This window comes from Mesoplodon bidens (assembly GCF_964165515.1).
Source record: "Mesoplodon bidens genome assembly, chromosome: 11".
NCBI lineage: Eukaryota > Metazoa > Chordata > Mammalia > Artiodactyla > Ziphiidae > Mesoplodon > Mesoplodon bidens.
In genome coordinates, this window is record NC_138167.1 from 3,348,240 (window position 1) to 3,371,708 (window position 23,469).

At 50.1% G+C, this 23,469-nt stretch overlaps 1 protein-coding gene across 1 annotated transcript in view; it reads right to left on the reverse strand.

The window, feature by feature from the left end:
- Positions 1-23,469, reverse strand: part of CRACR2A (calcium release activated channel regulator 2A) — a 103,994-nt gene that overhangs the window by 62,641 nt on the left and 17,884 nt on the right. Inside the window, exons 3-4 of the mRNA XM_081250260.1 lie at positions 10,870-11,120; positions 852-963 (exon numbers count right to left, since the gene is read on the reverse strand). Coding sequence (XP_081106386.1) covers positions 852-963; positions 10,870-11,085 — 328 coding nt within the window. The 5' untranslated portion in view covers positions 11,086-11,120. The remainder of the gene's footprint in view (positions 1-851; positions 964-10,869; positions 11,121-23,469) is intronic.

The following is a 23,469-nucleotide window of genomic DNA, read 5'->3' on the forward strand; positions in this document are numbered from 1 at the left end:
GGGAAAGGCAGAGTGCATGGCAGGTACTACGGCACCTTTGTGGTTCTTAATCTTTTAAAGGCTGGCTTAGAATCATCTCTTCATTGATTTCTTCTCTAAACAAGACCTTTCCCCCATCGCACTCGAGCAGCCTGCCTGCCTATGCCCTGTGTCATCCTGGCCACCAGCATCACTGCGCTTCACATTTACAAGTCACTTATAAATTCCTGAAGGTCAGGAAAGGCACCAGACACTTCCAAGCGAATACCTGGCACCGTGAAGGAGGTAGATGCATGGTGATTTATCTGACCCATATTTGTTCTAATCAATATCTGATCAGTATTGGATCTGATGGTGTATGTTTTTCTTCTTTTTTATCTTGTTCATGCATCTCAGTTGTTTTTCCTCCTGGTCACCTTGAGAACGACTGGTCTATTCAAACCCTCTACAAATTCCTCTGAAAGCTGTTGCCCCTCAACCTGGAGGACTCAGCCACACTCAGGTTGAAACGAGCCATACAAGCCTCCCACTCTGTTGTCCACTGGTATCTCGGCAGAAACGGACAGGCTGGAAATCCCATCTCAGCCCCCTCTCTTAAACTGAGCTTTCTGCCAGAGCTTCTCTGCTCATTCCTTGCCATTTTCCAGTAGGAGGGGACCTGGTGGTGACAGCGTGGTGGGCACTGAGGGGGCAGTGGTGTGAGCAGTGGAGGTGGACACATGAAAAGAGACTAGATGACCCACAGCCTGTAAACTTCAGGAGGCAAGAAAGCTTGTGCTTCATGGACCCTCAGAGCTGGTGGGGCAGGGATGCCCCTTACATGGCTTTAGGCCAACCCACACCCTGGGGCCCCAGCATCCACCAGAACTTACTAAATCCAGTGGTGAACTCCGCTGGGGTCAGAAAGCCATTGCCGTCAGCATCCAGGGCATCGAACACATCCTCCAGGTCCTCCAGGCTGAGGGGCAGCTCCTTATGCAGCCTCTGAAAACAATCCAGACCGCGCTGGTTAACACTGCTCATCACGGACGGCTGCCGAGGGGGGCAGCGCCTTCCGCCGCCCGCCCCCCCCCCAACAAAAGCCAGAAGCCAGATTCTGAAGCTTCACCATGCTTCGCCTCCTCTGAATATTAGGACATCCACCATCTATCTCTTAGTTGCCTACTCATGTGGTAGGCAACTTGCAGGATGATTTATAAGTTAATATGTGTACATTTATTACTATATTTATATATAATTTATTATATATATGTTTGCATTTAATTCTCATGACAGTTCTTTGAAGTGGGCATTACTATCCCCCATTTATAGATGAAGCATGATGTTAAATGACCTGTCCATGCCAGTAAGTGACATGGCCAGGATCAAATCCAGGTCTGACTTCAAAGCTGGCACTGTTCACAGCTGTAAAGGACCAGCACTGCATGGGACTGAATCCTGTTTAGGATAATACCTGCACGACATGATGCGGTCAAGGTCAATGGGATAATGAATGTAAAGAATGTTACACAGTACCCGGCACAGAGAAAGCATTCAGTATGAGGGAGGTAGAGAAAGAAAGGGGGGAGCAGAAGGTCCCCGCCAAGGCCGCCGACCCCCCAAGGTCACTCAGTGAGTGAACGGCACAGCCAGGTTTCCCTCTGGTTGCACCTGCTCTGCCCAAGCCCCTCCCCCTGTCCCCCTGTTGCCATGCAGGTGTGGGTCCCACTCTCAGCAGCCTTCCCTGATGGAGGCCACTCATGTCCCAGGGCTGCAGTTTCTGTGGACACACACTATGGTCCTTTAGCTCTGAAGGGAAGCTGGACAAGGCCACTGGGTGACACGCACCCATCATACCAGCCTACCCCCCACTCCTACTCCCTGCTGGCTCTCAACTACTTCCTGAAAAGACATGAACTGCCACTGGCTTAAGAGTATTTGTGTTGGACTTCCCTGGTGGTTCAGTGGTTAAGACTTTGCCTTCCAATGCAGGGGTGCGGGTTCAATCCCTGGTTGGGGAGCTAAGATCCCACATGCCTCGTGGCCAAAAATACCAAAACATAAAAAAGAAGCAATATTGTAAAAAATTCAATAAAGACTTTAAAAAAGGTCCACATCAAAAAAAATACCCTTAAAAAAAAAGAGTATTTGTGTTGTAAAAGGGAACTGGCCAAGATGGGGTGTGAGGTCACTGGACCTGAGTCCTGGGCTGCCCCAGACCACGCAGGGAGAGGAGGGCAGACACGGATGGCTGAGGAGCAAAGCGGCTGAGCTGTGGATGCTTCCCTCTGGCCTCTGCCTGACGCACCGGCGGCCCCAGGCCAACGTTTGCATCGTTGAAGCAAGTGCTCTCTTCTACCCTAATAATCGAAACCTCCCAATGAAGACTCCCGAAGGGAGTTCATTACAGCCCAGCTGACCCTCCCCCATCCTCCCAGTTCCCCGAGGGATGACTGCACAAAACTGCCGCTGTGGAAGTGACTGACGGCTGAAGACAAGGACCACGGGGCCACAGGAAGGAAGGTACACGCCCATCTGAACAGTCAAAAAGAACTGGCAGGTGTGAAAGCCCATAGCGTAAGTTGCGAGACACTCGGTTTGACCCTCAGGCACCTTTCTAGCTGATAAGCCATAACGATTAATTTGGCAGGTACTTGCATTAAAAGAGACGATGGGGCTTCCCTGGTGGCGCAGTGGTTGAGAGTCCGCCTGCCGATGCAGGGGACGCGGGTTCATGCCCCGGTCCAGGAAGATCCCCCATGTCGCGAAGCGGCTGGGCCCGTGAGCCATGGCCACTGAGCCTGCGCGTCCGGAGCCTGTGCTCCGCAACGGGAGAGGCCCCAACAGTGAGAGACACGCGTTGACAACGTGGGGGGAGTGGGGAGACAGGATGATGTGGGAGGCGTTTAGAATCACTGAATTACACAGGAATGAGGATTTTAAAAAGGAAGGTAAGTGAGAGTGTGTGCAAGGATTCCAGAAGTGCATCTGCTGAACAAACAGCAGAATCTCTGTCTTATCAACAATCCATAAACCGGCTGTCTCAAAGCCAAAGGCAGAGAATGCAGGGCGAGGATGGAGTCAAGTTTGCAAGCAGGAAGTTCATTAGCTCCATTTGAAGCTAAAGGCATCACACTGGAGGTAGGGTGAAAACCCGAGATTCCAGTCCTTTTCTTGGGATAATCCTGCCCCCTTCCCTACCCTCCGCCTGAATGTGATCTCTAAAATGTGGTCTCTCACACTGTGCTGGACCCAGAAAGGGGCTGAAAGGAATTGCAGAGTCAGTGGGACCCTCAACTTGCCTCTTGCCCAAGATACCCACACGTGGGCACCCTTACTCTTGTTAGCATCACCCAGGAAAAGCTAGGTCACACCCTGCCTCAGGCGCCATCCCTGAATCCAACAACACTTCTGACCCCGAGTCCTTCCCATGCTCTAATCCTATTCCTTGCCTCTGTCTCAAACCGGCTTCCTCCTCTTGCTGTCACTGAAGCTGGGGAGGGCAATGTGACATTCTCCAAGTCATCCTCCCTCTTCACATCCTGCCAAAGTAGTACCGAGGGCTTCTCCAGCCTTCTCTGCAAACTGCACACGCCTGATGCCTCAACCTCTCTTTATTGGCCCTACCTGAAAAATCCTTTAGTTTTAATAACCATAATTACCTCTTACTTATCTTTCTTCTCTGGGCCTGAAGAGCCATGTAAAACCAACTTATTCTGCTCTTGTCCCCTGGGTACCTAGCACTGTCTACATTTTTAACTAAAGGAGCCAAGCCAGGTGGAGAGGGACGCGATGATTCATTCCACGGTGCTGATAACCCGCAAAGCTCTGAGATTTCCCTAAAGTCACAGTAGAGGCCAGGCTGGGATAAAGAAGCAATTTCCCCTTCAGGGCTTCCGCTGTCAGCTAAGGGTTCTCCGTGCATCCATGCATCCTTGATTCCTTTCTCTCCTTGCTATCCCACCCCTGCCACCAAAAGTCTGCCCAGCCAGCACCAGCCGTGCCAGCCTTCCAGAATCCCGCTTCACGGGTGGATCCTGTCTCCCACTCCCACCTGGAAGAGCAGATGGGTGGGGGGGAGTCAGGGAGAAGGCCGGCTCGCCCTCCTCACTCTGCCCACGGCCCAACCAGTGGCTCTTTACGATTCCACACTCCCTCCAACCGTGGCCTCCCTCCGCCGCCTTCCAGTTCACTCTAAATTCCTGCTTCCTCTGAACTCTGAATTCCTGCATCACTTCCTCAGGAAGCCTCTGCAGCCCCCGGCTTAGACCAGCGATCCAGACCCCCCCAAACACATTTCTTTCGTTCATAAGTCTCACCTCACTTTGTACTTTATATACTGATGGATGTGATTAGTGGATGAATGTCTGCTCCTTCAGTGGCCTGGAAGTTCTGGGAAGAGGGACCCCGTTCATTTTCGTTCACTGTCATGGCCCCAGGATCTAGCCCAATGCTGACAACCAGGCGGTATTTAGATACTTGTTGAACAAGTGAATCAATAAACGAGTGACTACGAGTGCTAGCAGGCGGTCCTGAACTCCTGTCCACGGAGCACTGGTCTAGACCCCATCCACTCTAGATCCTGACCAGCCCCCGTCCCCCACCCAGGGGTGCTCGGCGAGGTCTTATAAACTGGGGCGTGGAACAGGAAACAGTCCTGCAGGAGCCATGCTGAGGGCACAGGCTCCCAGAGCCAGGGGAAAACGCTGTCTCCCGCTACAGCCCAGCCGGACCCTCTACCTTCCTGGTCACCAGCCCGCAACATGCCTCGTGCAGCTTAAAGCCAAGGGTTGCACAGCTTCAAATGCATCTAAGGGAAATGCTCATTAAAGAGAAAACCAGTAGATCTACCTTTACAGCCAGATTAATCTCTCCCTCTTTCCAGGCTCCCAAAGCCTCCTGTTCAGACCCTTCTCCCAGCACCAGCCACTCTCTTCCCTGCGGTAGAGCCCAGACGCACCAGACATCTTCAGGCTGGGACTGTGAGGTCCAGAGGTGGGATCTACCTTGATTCCGCCTGGTGCCTTGATGTGCTTGGTTCAGGCTGATGGCTGGGTGCAGACAGGAGTCTCAACCTCTGTGCTATTGACATCTCGGGATGAAGAATTCTTTGTTGGAGAGGGAGGTGGGGGAGGAGGTCTCCCGTGCTTTATGGGACATTTAGCAGCACCTCCGGACATTACTTAGTAGATGCCCGTAGCCTCTTCCTCTCCAGTCATTCCAATCAAGAATGTCCCTAGGGCTTCCCTGGTGGCACAGTGGTTGAGAATCCGCCTGCCGATGCAGGGAACATGGGTTTGAGCCCTGGTCTGGGAAGATCCCACATGCCGTGGAGCAACTGGGCCCGTGCACCACAACTACTGAGCCTGCACTCTAGAGCCCACACGCCTAGAGCCCGTGCTCTGCAACGAGAGGCCACCACAGTGAGAAGCCCACACATCGCAAGAAAGAGTAGCTCCCACTCGCCGCAACTAGAGAAACCCCTCGTGAAGCAGCAAAGACCCAAGGCAGCCAAAAATAAAATAAATAAAATAAATAAATTAAAAAAAAAAGAATGTCCCTAGACATTGCCAAATGTCCTCTAAGAAGCCAAACTGCCCTCGCTCACATAGACTGGACACAACCAAGAGCAGCACCAGCTAGAGATGAATGGAAGGGACCCTCTCCAACAGAAATGCCCCTTCTTGATCTCTGAGGCAGACAGATGACTTGCACTTGACCTCCCAGTATGACAGTGCAGCCACTGCGGAAACAGTGTGGGATCCCTCAACATATTAAAAATAGAATTGCCATATGATCCAGCAATCCCACTTTGGGGTATATACCCCAAAGAACTGAAAGCAGGGACTCAAAGAGCATTTGTACGTTCCTCTCCATAGCAACGTGATGGGCACTTGGGTTGCCCCAAGTGCCCATCGACGGCCAAATGGATAAACAAAATGTGATAACTAGATAAACTGGAATCTTATCCAGCCCTAAAAAGAGAGGAAATTCTGACATGTGCCACCATGTGGAATCTTGAAGACATTTTGCTAAGTGAGATAAGGCAGTCACCAAAGGACGGATATTGTATGATTCTACTTATACGAGGTCCCCAGAGGAGCCATATCCATAGAGACAGAAAGTAGGATGGTGGTCCTGGGGGGTGGGGAGTTAGTGTTTAATGGGGAGAGAGTTTCTATTTTGCAAAATAAGGAGAGTTCTGGTGAGGGTTACACAACAATGTGAATGTATTGAAAAGCACTGAAATATCACTTAAAAATGGTTCAGATGGGGAATTTTGTTACGTGTATTTTACCACAATTTAGAAACACAATTTAGAGTGGAGGACACTAGGAATTGTGTTAAGACTCAGGGTATAAGTCCCCCCACCCCCAATGGCACACACACACACACACACACACACACAGTGAGCATTTATGGAGAGATTTCCAGGTCCCAGCTCAGGGCTAAGTGCTTTGCATGTACACACGCGCCTGATTCTCTTCTAATGCTGGGAATTAGTTATAAATAATTCACAGATGAGGGGCTACAAGCTTAGAGGGCTTAAGCGACTTACACAAATTCCCATTGCTAGTAAGTGGCAGATTCAGGATTAAAACTCAGGGCAAAATGTACCACAAAATTCTTTAAGAGTCTCTTTGTTAACCTAGATCAGGAGTCAACCAGCGTCCCCTGTAAAGGCCAGATCATGCGTATTTGAGGCTTTGCAGGCCTTTGTCGCAGCTTCCCAAGTCCGTGTTGTAACTTGGAATCTGCCGCGGATGGTATGAGAAGGAGAGAGCCCGGCTGTGCTCCAATTTCACGGCACTCACAGGAACAGCGAGAGAGACAGGTTCGGCTGGCTGGCCAAGTCCTAGATGCTTCTTTACAGTTTGGCTAATCCAGGAATTCCACGCAGTGTTGCAGGGTGGGTACTTGGCATTGGTCATAGCCATTACACTCCTCTAAGAAATCAGGGAACCAGGGTTTATGAGGCTGCTGGTGTCTTCAGAGATCTCCTGCCCGACCTGTCCCCACCTCCCTCTCCCAGCTGGAGGGGTCCCTTCACGCCCTCTCCAGCCTGGTCCTCCCGTGTCCCTCTGCCTCTCACTAGGGACCCTCCGGCTCACGACTCTGGTCCTCTAGGGGACCCCTTCCTGCAAAGCAACCTTCACCCCAGTTCTGCCTGGAATGATCTCCATGGGACACACAGAGGGGTTCATTGTGGAGGAGGCAGTGAGGTCTGGGGGACCACGGGTGGAGCTGAAGACCCTCCAACCCCTGCCTAAACTCTGTGCTCACAGGTCAATATCATCCATCCCACGTCCCGTAGCGGGAGCTCAGGGCGGCTTGCATCCTGGCCTCGGCCCTGGGGACCTGCTCCTTTCCGTCTGTGGTCCTGCTCTGTCAGGGTGTCAGCAGCTCACGGCTGCTGCTGCCCAATCACCTCTCGGATGGCTGGGAGCCTGTCTCACCCCCTGCAGGTGGATTTCTTCCGTTACTCAGGAGAAGGAAGAATGGGAGCACCAGGGGAGCAGCCTTGCCCCTCCCCCTCCCTCGAAGGATGGCAACTGTGTGTGGGTTTTGTGCCAGCTCCCCTCCCCCGCCGGCCCCTCCTGCCCAGGCGCCCCACCCCGACCCAGCCACTCTCCGCCTTAACAGGCCTTTCCCGGCATCTGGATCTGGGTGTGCGTGCATGCTGTGAGCTCTTCTCCAGGTCCCGAGAGGCCGTGCTGGGAGCCGAGGGTGAGAAAGGGGGTGGTGACCAGGACCCAGGGGCCAGCCACTGGCCGCCGCGGTACGTGCAGGGGTGACAGCCGCAGGCAGATGTCCTCAGTCCTGCCAGGAGAACCAACCAGGGCGCGTGGGCCTCACAGGGAACCCAGGGTGGACAGCAAGAGGGTGACTTTCTTCCCCAATCTCCTTCCAGCCCATCCTCCTCCAGACAGGACCGTGAAAGCGGCAGAGAGGCGGCCCTTCGATGACGCGTTTTGTTCTCTTGTGATATCATTCTCTCAGCTAGAAGAGCTGAACTTTTCAAATGCTTCGCCGTCCACAGGCACGCAGAAAGTTCAGGAAACTGCAGCCAGCAGAGCTGAATGCCACGGACCCACCCAGCAGACTAGCTGGTGGGATGCCCCGCCCTCCTCCTGCTGTCTGGACCAGGGCTGAGGCCAGAGGGAACAAGGCTGCTGTGGTGTCTCTGGGATCTGATGCTTCTGACTTCATTCCGAGCCTGACGCAAATGATTTCTTGAACAATTGATACTTTACAGTTTAGACTCACAGTGCCTCTCCCGGCCTTCATTAAAGAGTGGGCTTTGGTGCAGGTTAATGGGGGTATATTCAGTGAGAGTGCTGAGTTGCACTGTGCATATGACCCATGGTTGACCCTCAATAAAAGAGAATTCCCTTTTCTTTCTTTCTAGAAGGAGAAGCACAAATGAAACATGCCATTAAAACCACTCCTACAAGCACCATGGCCACAGGCCCGTGAAAGACAACTATGAATTCCCAGGCTGGGGTTGTCAAGGTTTTCTCAAAGCACACGTAGGCTGGACTTCTTGGTGGGGTGAGGCTTTGGGGATGAGTATGGGTGGCAGAAATTTACCAGGTGTCAATAGCTGAAAACTAGAGAGGCCCAGGCTCACTTGTGGGCTAAGGTACCACTGTTCCCAGGTCTTTCCCCTCAAATCCTGAAGCACCTACTGGACGGGGGAGAGTCTGGGAGAAGCCAGAATATTCCACCCCGTGGGGCTGGTGGGAGAAAGGCCTGCGGTGCTCCATCCAGGTCACAAGCCTCCAGGCCGCGAGGCTCACACAGCGAGGGGAGGTGGGACGGATACGAACGAGGGCCTGCATCGCATGGCCCAACTTCAGTGTACTCTGAGAAAACAGCCTTAAAAATGAAAACCTTCCCATCACGGGTCTTCTTCCCATTAGTGCAGCTGTGTGTCCCTCCCCAAAATGCCCCTGACGTGCGAGTGATGGGAGGGCGGTGTGGAGAGATGCTGCCAGAGCTCCAGTGCAGCCCGCGCTTCCTTTATTCTCGGGGTGAAATCATGACTGCAGCATGAGAGACTTAAGGAAGACACTGGGAAGGCACCAGACCAGGGGTGGGCAAACCACGCCCCACCCTGTAAATGGGACCCAGTGCCTGTTTTTGTACAGCCAGAGAGCTAAGAATCGCTTTTACATTTTTTTTTTTTTTTTTTTTTTTTTGCTGTATGTGGGCCTCTCACTGTTGTGGCCTCTCCCATTGCGGAGCACAGGCTCCGGACGCGCAGGCCCAGCGGCCATGGCTCACAGGCCCAGCCGCTCCGCGGCACGTGGGATCCTCCCGGGCCGGGGCACGAACCCCTGCCCCCTGCATCAGCAGGCGGACTCTCAACCACTGCGCCACCAGGGAAGCCCAAAATAGGCTTTTTTTTTTTTTTTTTTTTGCGGTACACGGACCTCTCACTGTTGTGGCCTCTCCCATTGCGGAGCACAGGCTGCGGACGCACAGGCCCAGCGGCCATGGCTCACGGGCCCAGCTGCTCCGCGGCATGTGGGATCTTCCCGGACCGGGGCACGAACCCGTGTCCCCTGCATCGGCAGGCGGACTCTCAACCACTGCGCCACCAGGGAAGCCCGCTTTTACATTTTTAAATGGTTGAAAACAGTATCAAAAGAAGAATAATGTTCGGTGACACATGAAAATGACATACAATGTACATTTCAGTGTAGGTAAATAAAGTTGTTTGGGAACAGGTCACACTCTGCTGTTTCCACACTGCCTGTGGCTGCTAGTGCTGCTGTAACCAAGCAGGACCTTACGGGGTCTTCTTGGGACAGACGCCTCCCCATACCCTCTGCTTTAGCTCCTCTCTGGAGGGCCTAGATAATAGTATCTGATGCACATTTCCTGAGTTGTTTTACAGATGCTAAAACCACCACCAAACAGAAGACATTAACTACCTGATGACCACGAGCACACAGCCGCCAGGCCACCTGGAGCCTAAGGATTGATCATGTGAACCCCTGTGACACCGCCCTGATACCACCACCAACCAGAGAACTGTGCACGAGCTGATCATATACCGGGGGACTCCCGTCTCTCAACTGGCCTTTAAAAATGATTTGCTGAAAACCATTGAGGAGTTCGGGTGTTTTTTTTTGTTTTTTTTTTGTTTTTACTGTGGACCATTTTTGAAGTCTTTATTGAATTAGTTACAATACCGCTTCTGCTTTATGTTTTGGTTTCTTGGCCCTGAGGCATGTGGGATCTTAGCTCCCTAACCAGGGATCAAACCTGCACCCCCTGCACTGGAAGGTGAAGTCTTAACCACTGAACTGCCAGGGAAGTCTGAAGGAGTTCAGGTGTTTTGAGCACTAGCTGCCCCGGACTCCTTGCTTGGCGCCTGCAATAAACGCTGCCCTGTCTTTCACCACAATCTGGGGTCAGTAGATCGGCTTTGCTGTGCATGGGCAAACAGATCCAAGTTTGGTTCAGTAACACTGTGACAGAGCTGACTGAGAGTCATGGCACCTCATGGGAGTGGCTTGGGCACAGCTCGGAGCTGTGTTGTAAAGTAACAAGTCAGTGCCTTTCCACCTTTGTTCCAGAAGGTTCTTCTCCATGTCTCACGTAAGTTTCTTATATTGCTGCCACCATTTTCCACAATTCTGGGGAGTTACTGACTCAGAGAAAATAGCCCCCGAGTCTGACACCAAGTGAAGGCCAGAAAAAGAATGAACCCAGGAGATCTAGCTCCCAGGAGAGTTTAGGCCGATGCCTCCTTCCAGGACAGAGTTGACGGCATCTTTTCTGTTAAAGACGTCACCTCCCGTGGGGCAGGCCCCAGTCCGCGAAAGGGAGACCCATGCATTCCAGGTGGCATTCCAGGTGGCATTCCAGGTGGGCAGGTGCAACCCGGGACCCTCTTACCTGCATATCCTTCCTGGTGATGAAGCCCTTGCCCTCGGCATCACAGGTCTGGAAGAACTCCTGTGCCTTCCTCAGCATGGCCAGCTGTGCTGGTGCCAGCTCCTGGGTCCCCTCACACGGCAGGTTGTCCAGGGAGCCCAGGCAGGCCCCGCTCCCCTGGTGCCCCCAGCCAGGTCCCCGGGGTCTGGAGACCACTCTCCTGTTGGGCGTGGCCATCCAGATCTGTCAATTTCTTCGAGTCTTTTCAGAACCTGAAGGTGGAAGATGAGAGAGAGGAGTGAGCGTGGTAGGGACGGAGGAAGGCTGGAAGAGGATGAGAGGGGATGGGAGGGAAGCAGAGGACCGCTCACCAGTGCCTGTTTCTCTATTCATCAGCACAAGCTCGGAACAAGGGGACATGTGCCCTGATCATTAACAGATCAGCCAGCCCATCAAAGAGAGCAGAGTAGAAGGGGGAAAGAAAAACAGACATTTCCAGCTTGAAAGGAGGAGGCCAGAGGATTTCTCCCAACCTAAATCAATGGCAAGAACACAGATGCTGATAGATCAGCTTCCATTTCTGGAGTGTTTACTTGGAGGCAGACACCACACCGTGGTCTCTATATACATTTTCCCATTTCCTCGCCCTCTAATGGTGGATTTCAGTCATGGTGACCGGCAGTGGAGGAAGGTCTTTGGGGTTGGGTTCCTCCTCTATAGCCCTCAAAATAGAGTGCATAGCAATCCACTACTACTGACCAGCTGGGTGAGCATAAGAGAGCCCCAAAGCCACTCTGGGCCTGGGAACGAGTAAACCTGATCTCTCCGTTCTAGGTCTGACTTTCTCTGGCTCCCAGCTTCCCTGGCCCATGTCACAGGCGATGCATGACATAAAAGAGGCAATCTCACAGTTCTAAAGAGGTCGGCTATGGGCACTAGAAGAGAGGCACCACCTCTTATTTGATTTTAACCCCAGATATCAGCCCAAAGATGGTATAAAGTAAGTGCTCATTGATTCTCTGTTGAATGAAGGAAGACGGCTCTTTCATAAATGCTTTGCAGGGATGCCTGAAGGCATTTGTGTTTCAGTCAGGAAGCTCTTTATATGGGATTTTCATCACATAAAGAATAAGTCCAGACTTCTGTTTCCAGAAAAGATGGAATAACAGGGACTGGATTTACCCTCCCAGTTGAAGTAACCCAAAATCCAGATGATATATATATATATATATATACATATACATATATACATATATATATATATATTTTTTTTTTAATGGTTTTCCAGACACTGGCTATCAGGCAATGAAGGATAGTGACCAGCAGGGCTGGGACTAGGGTGAGTGGAGGGAGGCCTCTAAAGTATCAGATTAAGAGGCGTTGAGTCTCAGGTCCTAACCCTGTACTCCCACTCTTGAGAGTGTCTTCTTAAGGTGCAAGGAGAGGATTCCACTCTCGAAGCTGTGTATCTGAGAGTGACTAGCTTTTTAAATTTTGCTCCCAAAGGGCCCACACTTGCCTCCCTCTAGTCTAAGCCTTGTTCCTGAGAGATGGGAAAAAAATGAAATATGCCCCATTATTGCCTAAAGAGTTTTCAGTTCATGGCACAGGAAGGGGAAACCCAGGTGGAGCCTGACAGACACCCTAAATTGAGGAAACCCAACTATATGCTGCCTAAAAGAAATGTACCTTAGCATAAAGACACAAATAGGGGACTTCCCTGATGGCGCAGTGGTTAGGAATCCGCTTGCTTATGCAGGGGACACGGGTTCGAGCCCTGGTCTGGGAAGACCCCTCATGCTGCAGAACAACTAAGCCCGTGCATCACAACTATTGAGCCTGCACCCTAGAGCCCGTGAGCCACAAGCCCGTGCACCCAGAGCCCGTGCTCCGCAACAAGAGAAGCCACTGAAATGAGAAGCCCGTGAACCACAACAAAGAGCAGCCCCCGCTCACTGCAACTAGAGAAAGCCCATGCGCAGCAACGAAGACCCAACACAGCCAAAGTAAATAAATAAATAAACAAATAAATAAATTTTTATTTAAAAAAAGACACAAATAGGTTAAAAGTAAAAGACTGAAAAAATATATAGCATGTTCACACTAGTCAAGGGAAAGCTGCATATTAATATCAGGCAAAATAGATTCTATAGAACAAAGAATATTAATGGAGATAAAGTCATTTCATAATGATAAAGAGGGCGATTCATCAATAGGATAAAACAATCTAAACACATATGCACCTAACAACAGGTGCAAAAAGCAAATGCATAAAACAAAAACTGATAGAACTTCAAGGAGAACTAGACAAATCCACAATCGCATTCAGATTTCATTATCCCTCTATCAATAATCAATAAAACAAGAAGACAGAAATCAGTAAGGATACAGAAGACTTGAACAAAACTATCAACTATTTTGACCTACTTGACATTTATAGAACAATCCACCCAACAAAACCTGAACACACTTTCAAGTGCACATGGAACATTTACCAAGACAGTCCATATTCTGGTCCACAAAACAAGTTCCAATAAATTTAAAAGGATTCAGTCATACAAAGTATGTACTCTGATCACAATGCAATTATGTTAGAACCAATAACAGAAAGACCTCTGGAAAATCTTCAAATGTGGAAACTATGTAACATACTTCTAGAAACCCATGGCTCAAAGGAGAAATGAAAATGGAATTTAAGAATAATTTGAATGAAATGAAAATAGAAGTACAATATTTCAAATTTTGTAGTATATTGCTAAAGCAGTACTCAGGAAAGAATTTATAGCCCTAAACAAATATATTAGAAAGGAAGAAAGGTCTCAGGCCAATGGCCTCATCTTCTACCTCTAGAAACTAGAAAAAGAAGAGTAAATTAAACCCAAAGTAAGGAGAAGAAATAATAACAATCAGAACAGAAATCAATGAAATAGAAAACCATAGAGAAAAACAATGGAGAAAATCAACAAAACTAAAAGCTAGGCCTTTAAGAAGATCAATAAAGAGAGAAGATACATATTATAGTATAAGGAATTTAAGATGACATCATTACAAATTCTACAGACATTAAAAGGATAATAAGGGAATATTATGAACTACTTTATGCCAATAAATTTGACAATTTAGATGAGATGGACAAATTCCTTGAAATATCACACTAAATATCAAAGCTCACTCAAGAAGAAATAGATAGCCCGAACAACACTATATCTATTTTAAAATTTTTAAAAGAAAATCAACAACTCAGTTGTTTTTAAATGGACAAACATTTGAACAGGCGCTTCACAAAATAAGATATGTGGATATCAAATAACCACATGAAAATGTTCATCATTATTAGTCATAAGGGAAATGAAATTTAAAACCAAAATGAAATGCCACTACACACTTGTTAGAATGTCTGAAAAGAAAAAGATTGACCAAGTCTTGCCAAGGATGTGGGGTGACAGGATGGAACACTCATATGTCGCTGGTGGGAATGTACACAAACGTACAATCCCTTCGGAAAACACTTTGTGGTCTCCTAGAAAAGTCAAACAAACTTCTACCATCTGATCCAGCCATGACACTCCTCAATATTACTTACCCAAGAGAATAAAAGCATACGTCCATACAAAGACTTGTCCATGAAGGTTCACAGAAGCTTTATTTGTAGTAGCCAAAACCAGCCCAAATATTCATCAGCAGGTGAACTGGTAAGATTGTGGTATAAACACACAAAGGGATGCTATTCAGCTTTGAAAGGAAGGGACTGTTGATCCAAGCAACAAACTGTATGAATCTCAAAATAATCATGTGAGTGAAAGAAGCTGGACAAAAAGAGTGCATCCTATTTGATTCTACTTATATAAAATGATAAAAAATGAAGACTCACCTATAGTGACAGGAAAGAGATAAGGGGGGGCAGGGAAGGGTGAAAAGGAGGAATGACAAATGGGCAAGAGCAAACTTTTGGGGGTGTAGATATGTTCGAAATCTTAATTGTGGTGATGGTTTCATGGAGATATATATATACATACAGACAGACATACATACGCAAACATACATACACGTAGATACAAATATATATCAAAACATCAAATTATACATTTTAAATACATGTGGTTTATTGTATGTCAATAGTTGACTAGATCTATTTTTTTAAAAAAAGAATAGGTCAGCCAGACCCTTCTCATATTCCCCGGGACTTGCAAATCTAGGTCTGCCTACTGTGTTTATTCCCAGGATCCAGTTTCTTCCTCTTACTTTCAACTCTGGCAAGCTGGAAATGGCTGAAAATTAAATAATTTCCCTGTGAAAATGCTCAGTCCCTTAGTGTAGGGAGCTAAATGAACTTGGAAAGTAAGGGAGCAGGGCAGAGCCCCTCCTGCAGACAATTTCCCTTTATGAGTTCGCCTCCTTTCTCCTCTGGCTTTGACCTGCAATCTTCCCACAGCATCTGTGGGGTTTCCAAGTAGAAGGGAAGACAAAACAACAGAAGTGCTTCTATTTTCATTTCAAAATAAAATGGAAGCTCTGTGATGGGCTTGGCTGCCTCACACTTGGATGAAGCCCTGTGATGCCCTGGGCCCCTGCTGGACACAGCTTTCTGTCTTCAAGATTTTTTTGGCCACCAGACAGTACACCCATAAAAGGGAAAAGGGTGCGATGCATTCCAGAGGCAAAGGGCAAAGGCCATCACCATCACAAAGGGAAAAAAGAGCCCATTTTTATCTGCCTGTCTCTATCAGAGCCGGCAGACTGCCATTCTCCCTCCAGAATGGTTCCATGAAAGCTTTTATACACAGATGGAAATTATCCAGCCCTCAAATATTTCCAGGAACATTTCCCAGATTTCCAAAGTAATTCACAGCTTAGTAACTGCTGTAATCAGAAAGTTCCCGGACCAAGCCCATATCCCTTCTGAAGGCCCTAAGCTCCCTTCCCCCTCACTCTGGGCTCCACGGAGCTGGAGAATGGCTGATACCTTGCGGCACACCACACCCGAGACTGACTTGAAAGTCACCCTGATCTCCCTTGAATCTCTCCTGCAGCAGACAGTTAGGAAGTCAAGAGCCCCAAAGCATCTTCAGGATCCATTCAAATCCCATTAATTACCCAGGCTCCAATGGAGGAATATTCTATATGTGGCAATGCCCCACATGTCCACCACTAACTCCACGTTGGCCGTGTCAAAGAGAGGCGGACGGGCCAGTCGTGTCAAGCTGTGAGGACACAGGAGGGTTGCTGAGCAAAGGATCTGAAAGGGAGCTGCACCAGCAAAGGACGTGAGATGCTCACAGGTCTTACCGGACCCCTGGGAGGGAGCAAGTTAAGGAAGAATCAAGACCTCAGACAGGAGGTGTGTTAGTTTCCTAGGGCCACTACAACAGAGGACCAAACACTGGGTGGCTTAAACAACAGAAACGTACTCTCTCACAGTTCTGGGGCTAGAAGCCCAAACTCCAGATGTCTCAGAGCAGGCTGTGCGCCCTGAGACTCCAGGTAGGATCCTTCTTTGCCTCTTCCCAGCGTCTGGAGGTGGCGGCCACCCTGGAGTCCTTGGCTTTCGGCTGCATCTCTCCTGTGAGCTCTGCCTTCTTCATCACGTGGCCTCTCCCCTCCCGTGTCTGCCCCCATCCTCTTCCTGTCTTATCACCAGTCCTATTGATTAAGGGCCTGCTCAATGACCTCATCTCAACTTGACTAATTACATTCATAATCACCCTACTTCCAAATCAGGTCACATTCCGAGGTCCTGGGGTTAAGGCTTCAATGTACCTTTCAGGGACACAATTCAGCTTCTGATCGGTGGTGTCTTAGAAGACCCTGAGACAGGGATTTGGGTGAAAGTGGCTTGTTTGGAAACACTGTCCGGGGAGTGGGGAGGGAAGCAGCCTGCGAGAGGCACCTTCTCCAGCCAACAACGGGCGAGCAGCTGCTGGGGCTTGGGGCCTCCCAGGAACTCGAGGGTAGATCACAGGTCTCAGGGGTCCAACCCCAGGGGAAAGGGTCAGGCTACTTGTAGGTCAACCCCTGAGTCATGGGGAGGCTGCCCCTGAGGGTGTTAACCCCCAGCGCTCCAGTGGGCCATGGGTGATGGCTTTGGAGAAAGCCCCCAGGCAAAGGGACAGAGGCCAGCAGCTGGAAGCGGCCACAGGACAAGGAAATGGCCAATCCTCCCACTGTGATGAGGGCAGGCCACCAAAAGCATCTGGTACATAGGACATGGGGGAAGGAGAGGCTCTGGGCCACCCACATGCCACCCACACAGGCCCTAACCCTCAATTGCCCCATCTGTAAAAAAGCAGGTGACAGTACCTACTTCCTGTGAGGACCAGGCAACGTAACAACGGGTAAAACACTTGGAAACGATGCCTGGCACACAGTAAGCGGTTGGTAAGTGTGAGCTCTTACAGTAATTTCTAGGGCATTTTCAGTATTATTCTTTTTAGTTCGAAATTCTGATAGTGAGATGACTCCTTGGGAGGTGATAAAATAATGAAAGACATATAAACTCATAATGATGCTAATTATATTTCACTGTTTAAAAAGAACTTTCACTTGTATCATCCCATTTCCATAGTGATCCTGTGACGCTGTCCAGACTGGCTGTCTTTTCCCTCTTTTAGTAATGAACATCTCAGTCTCCGAGAGGTTACATGACCCGTCCAGGGTCATCAGGAAGAGCTGGGACTCGAACTTACCACCCCTGAGAGTAAGTGAGAAGACCAGAGGCGTACAGGGGCTGCGTTTGTTTTCTAGGACTCAATGAAGGGAAGTTTTCAGTTCGCCCTCCCTCCCTGTAAGAACGTTCCACAGTCTGCGCCAACTCTCAGCCTTGTATGTGCCTTCAGGGCCCAGCTCTAAGTCCGCCTCCTCCAAGAAGTCTTCCCTGACTCCCTGGTCTGGACTGCTTTGGCCTCTGTCCCTCTGAGTACTTACTCTTTCATGCTTCATGCATTAGAACCCCCGGCTTGATCCAGTCAGCTAGATTTTCAAGTGCACGTGATATGTCTTATTTCTTCTGCAAAAGCAGAAGCCCTATCAAGAAATCTTAGTAAGTGTGAAATGGATATTTGATCATTTAAATGAACAAATTCCCAGCCTGGTACTTTGCATAGAACAGGTGCTCAGTAAGTGTGTGCTGGCTTCCTAGCTGGCCACTGAGAGTGAGGGCTGAGAAGGGAACGTATTGGTGGTACAAGGAAAAATATCTATCTGGTCTTTGTGCCAGTTCCTGGTGCAGAGCTCCTAAAACCCTCAGAATTTCCTGAACGAAAGAAGGGTCTTTTGTTATTTACAATGAGCCCCTTTTCAACTACACCTGAGTTCATGCTAAGGAGTGACTCTGGCTCGGTTTCAGGAATGGGGGCTGGTGGCCAGAGGAACCAACCGTGTGATTAGAAGTGGCGACTGAAAAGAATGCACGGCCTAAAAGTTGAGAATTATGTTTTGTTTGAGGACACTCTTGAGGACCCTAGCACTGGAAGGCAGTCTCTCATATCGCTCCGTTCCCAAGAGGCAAGGAAGGAGCCAGGATACATGGGAGTTTTTGCTAAAAAATAAAACTTGTAGTCGAAGATCAAAAGATTACTGCTGGGCTTCCGTGGTGGCGCAGTGGTTGAGAGTCCGCCTGCCGATGCAGGGGACATGGGTTCGTGCCCTGGTCCGGGAAGATCCCACATGCCGTGGAGCGGCTGGGCCTGTGAGCCACGGCCGCTGAGCCTGCGTGTCCGGAACCTGTGCTCCGCAGTGGGAGAGGCCACAACAGTGAGAGGCCCGTGTACCGCAAAAAAAAAAAAAAAAAAGAAGCCCCAAAGGATGGGGCTTGGGGAGCTTCCGGGTCGGTGAACCCATGGAAGATCTAGGGGGTGCCACACCCATGCCATACCCTACCTTCCCTTGCCTTGGGCTTTCTTCCTTCTGGCTGTTCCCCAGTTGTATCCTTTATAACAATTGGTAATAATAAGTAAGGCACCTTCCTGAGTTCTGTGCACTAGAGAGTTTTTGAACCTGAGGAGCGGTTGTGGGAAACTCAGAATTTACAGCTAGTCGGTCAGACGTATGGGGGCGTATGATGAGGCCCCCCAAGGTGGCTGCTCCCTTGCTCTCTGCACATCCCCCGCTCGACCAGTCCCTGCTGCACCCACACCTGCTCACATGACTGACCTTCCCTCTTAACCATACAGTCTAATCAATAAGTGCCTAGTACTTGCCCCCAGCCCCAGCTAGTGACTGGTCTCATCTTTAGATCAGAACGTCTCCACTATGATAGTGGATCAAACGGGTGGTGAGGGGTGTGTCCTCTGCTGGTTTTCCTGGTAACCAGCTGATGGGCCAACCTATGGCAATCCCGTCTATAACTGGTAACCTCCCTCTTCCCCTGGGAGTCAACACCGCTGCCAGGTCCTGCCTGCCGTCTGCCGTGCACGGCGGGCTGTCACTCCAGGGCGCTTTTGCTTCCGACATGTAAAATCCCCTATTCAATAAACCACTCATGTCTCTGTTGCTGTCTCCAGGCTCATTTTTCGGTTTTGAGGCTGGGTGAGTACAGGGCTTGCAGGTCTGAGGGGTGGAGTACAACAGGGTAACAACTTGGGATGTGCAGCTGGCATCTGAATGGGGACAGTCTTGTGGGACTGAGCCTTTACCCTGTGGGGTCTGTGTTAGTGTTAGAGTTGAATTGGATCCTAGGACACACATTTGGTGTCAGAAGTGGTGTTAGAAAAAAAGACACTGCAATATTTAACAATCAGTCCCCCTGGGCGGGTGGGGAAGAACCCCGATTTGCAGCTTCTGCCTATTTCTATGGTGTCAATATTCCTACCATGGCCACTGTCAAGCTACCGACCATCAGCTCTCAGCACAAAAGAAATTGTGAGGCTAATGTTTCTGCCCAGGGTCTCCCGAGTGGGTGATCTCTGAATCCCCAGCACGGTCTGCACAGGTGAAGATGCCTCTTTAAACTGTATTCCCCACCCTAGACTTACAGCTCGGGGCCCATTTTAAATCCATCTGAGTACCTGGGAAAATGTGCTTTTCCCAAGCTTCAGGGTCTCACAGGTGGCCTCCCTGACATTCATGCCTGTGGCCTCCGACACCCCACAGCCCTGGGAAGACCCTCTGGTGGGACCAGGACAGTGAGACAGATGAATAAAGATGCTGCTTCTTCACCAACCACTGCTCATGATTAAACTAGTAAGCACAGGAGCAAGGCCAGTCTGGAAAGGAGTCTTTCCCTGTTCTGTATCAGATTGTTCTTTGCTTCTTCAACAGTGCTGGGGGGCTTCGGACAGTCCCACCCCTTCTCTGATAGGCCTCTTACTGTGGTGGGTTAGAACATCAGGTCCAAGTCCAGAGCCCCCGAGCCCCTGGCTGTGTGGCCACAAACAGGTTACTCAACCTCTCTGAGCCCCACTTTCCTCACCTGTACAATGAAGGCAAGGGTCGTACCTTACGAGTGTTAGCTACTGTTATCATTCTTCCCATTATGGAACCCAAACTGGCCTCCTCCACCCCAGATACAGTTCTAACAAAAGAAACTCATAAACAAAAAAGCAACACAATGACAAAAAAACACTACATGAAGACATATGATCTACCTTTGATGGCCCAGTGGGAGGGGACCTCATGGTGTGATGTCACCCACCACAGGCCACCAGGAAGGCCACATGCCCCACCAGCCCATTTAAAGGGGCAGCTGTACAGAAGCACCTTTGAGAGGGCAACTCACCACTCTGCCTGCTGTGGCTTATGCAACCGCTATGTTCTGCCTCCTTTTCCCTCGAATTAGGTCCAATTTCCTTGTCTGGCCTCAAGGGAGACAGGGAACAGCTGTCTCTACCGCTATAAAATAACTCTTCCAAGTCTGGGCAACTAATATTCAGCAGCACCATTCACACTTCTCTTGCTATATTATAATATACGTTAAAGGCCTTGATAATGGTTTGGGGGTCTCTGTGACACGGTTGCTGTTCACACTAATTCATCTCATAATTAGTGGTTGTAAACCACTTTGAAGATAAAAGGCGTTTTATAAGAGCTAAGTCCTATGATGATTAGCTTTCCAATATTTCCTTGCAGATGAGTACATCAAAGCCAAACACAGGCTCAGCGTGAGATCTGGTGGTTAATCAGATGTATTTCAAGGTGGCTGGTATATATTAAAGACACTGCTGCAAAACTGATCAACATTTAAAAAGTGCCTGCTTTCTTCCCAACAGAACAAGCTCTTTCCCAAGACTGAGTGCTGATGTCTGACAGACTATGCCTGGGCATTCACGTCGAGAGAGGTAGGACTGGGGGCCTGGGAGCCTGGGAGGCCAGGCCAAACGGACTCAGTTGCTTATTCTGTGCTCCTATCGCCCTTGGTGTTTTCTGTTAAAACATCACTCATCACACTGCGTTACACTTGGTTCTATTCAAATCTATCCCCCCACTAAATTTTTAGCTCCTGGAGGTCAGGGATCCTGGCTCACTCATTTTGTAACCATAGCACTAGCACAATGACTAGCACAGAACAGGAGTCCACAGAAGCTTCTTGGATGAGCTGAATGCTAAGGGGGTCATTCTTTATTTCGTTGGTGATAAGGACTTATCATGGGTTGCAGAAACTTATGCACTTAAGGCAGCTAATACATGCCAGGCGCTGTGCTGGGTGCAAGGACATTGTCCTAACTGATCCCAGTTACAACCGTGTATGATGTCGACCACCCTCGTTTACACACGAGGCTCAGAAAGGTCAAGTCACCTGCCTGAGGTCATACAGCCAAGGGTAAGAGAACCAGGACAGTTTGAAGACAGCGTGGAGGATGGAGTCAAACAGAAACAAGGAGACTAGAGCAGCGAGGGGCTGTGGCGACCTGGGCTGGCCCAGCGGCTCAGAGTGGGGAGGGGAGGGGAGGGAAAGGCTGGAGGGCAGCCTGAAGGCAGGGCCCACACCTGAGCACGGACCGTGCCACGGCTGCTTCCCAAGCATGCTCGTTATTTCTGATGTCAACGCAGGGACAAACAGCTCCACAGGGATTCACCCATCCCTTGGAAGAGCTCCTGCCTCTCAGGAATAGGGCCTGTGGCAAGAGCCCCTCGCCAGCCCGGGCTGCGGGCACCCTGCCACTCCCCCATCCACTGCAGGGCTTTACGACTTCCTGGACCTCGACACTGTCCCTACAATGTCCGTCAAACTGGCCCCGACCACAGCAGACGTGAACTCCCCCCGGCCGAGATGGAGACAGAATTGGGAGCCAGTTTCCTCATCTGTAATGGGGAGGGTCCATTTGTAAATACGGCAGATCTTAAAGGGGCAGATGCCCTTTAAGACCCTCAGACTAGGTTTACTGTTGTAGGTTCTCAGGGACCTTGACCCCTCTCTAGCATGTATGCCCATTGTAACAATGCAGCATCAGTTGACCTCTGCCTCTCCTGCTGGACCTAAGCTCCCCGAGGGCAGCTTGATCTGTTCCCAGCAGCATCCTCGGCCCTGTCCTGAGTGCTGAGCAGGAGGCCTCACCCCGTGTCTGTCCATTGAATGGACCTGTGGCTGGTCTTGGGGCCGCCCTTCTCCAGGTTGTCCCCACCTGTGGGAAGGCAGCCAGCCCTAGACGTCCCATCACAGCAAGGATTCTCCGGGAGGCATGACTCCCTGGGGTGCAGTTTCTCCCCACAGTTCAGGGGGCCAGTTAGTGTCAGATCGGTGGGTGTCTTCCACCCATGCCAGGAAAATCCCTCTGGTTTTCTTGCCAATAGGACGACATCGAAGGTGGAGGTTTTGAAACAGTCTGTATGTCTGCGTTCAGAACACTCTGCTGCTTGACTGGAAACATCTTCACTGGTGCCCTCTCTCAGGATCAGAACGAGAGGAAGGCTCGAGAGGGGGCAGCTCAGCACCCGGGGAGGCTTAGCGGCAGCAGTGGTCCTCCGTCCCTGGCTTCAGCATCACGCTCACTTGAAGATGCCCTCCTTTTTCACAACCCATAATGGGCAGGGGTTCCTGGAAGCGGGAGGATGCCCAGAATGACCTCTACCAGAGCATCCTATCCAGGGGACCCCAACATTGCACCTCGAGGTCAGCAGCTGCCTTCCGACCTGCACCCAGCATTCTGCAGCCTCGCCCTTGACATTAAAACAGAAGCCACTGACCTCACAGTGTCAAAGGGGGGTGTCCATGGAGGAAGTGACCTGCTTTCTTTTTCTTTCTTTTTGCGGTATGCGGGCCTCTCACTGTTGTGGCCTTTCCTGTTGCGGAGCACAGGCTCCAGACGCGCAGGCTCAGCGGCCATGGTTCACGGGCCCAGCCGCTCCGCGGCATGTGGGATCTTCCCGGACCGGGGCACGAACCCGTGTCCCCTGCATCGGCAGGCGGACTCTCAACCACTGCGCCACCAGGGAAGCCCGACCTGCTTTCTGTAAAGACGTTCATCCCCATGAAATGAAAAGAAGGTGTTCCTGTGTCCTTCCTTCATATCTGGGACACCAGGTGACGTTAAATCTCCAACACGGCTGATGGGTGGCTGCTCCCTTGTTTCTCTTTCTCTCTGCATCCCATCCAGGCCCCCTTGCCCACCTGCAGTTCAGGGCACTGTAGTCCCTAGACAGCTCCTGCCAGGCAGCATTTAATCGCTTCTCCACCCCTAAGGCAATCAT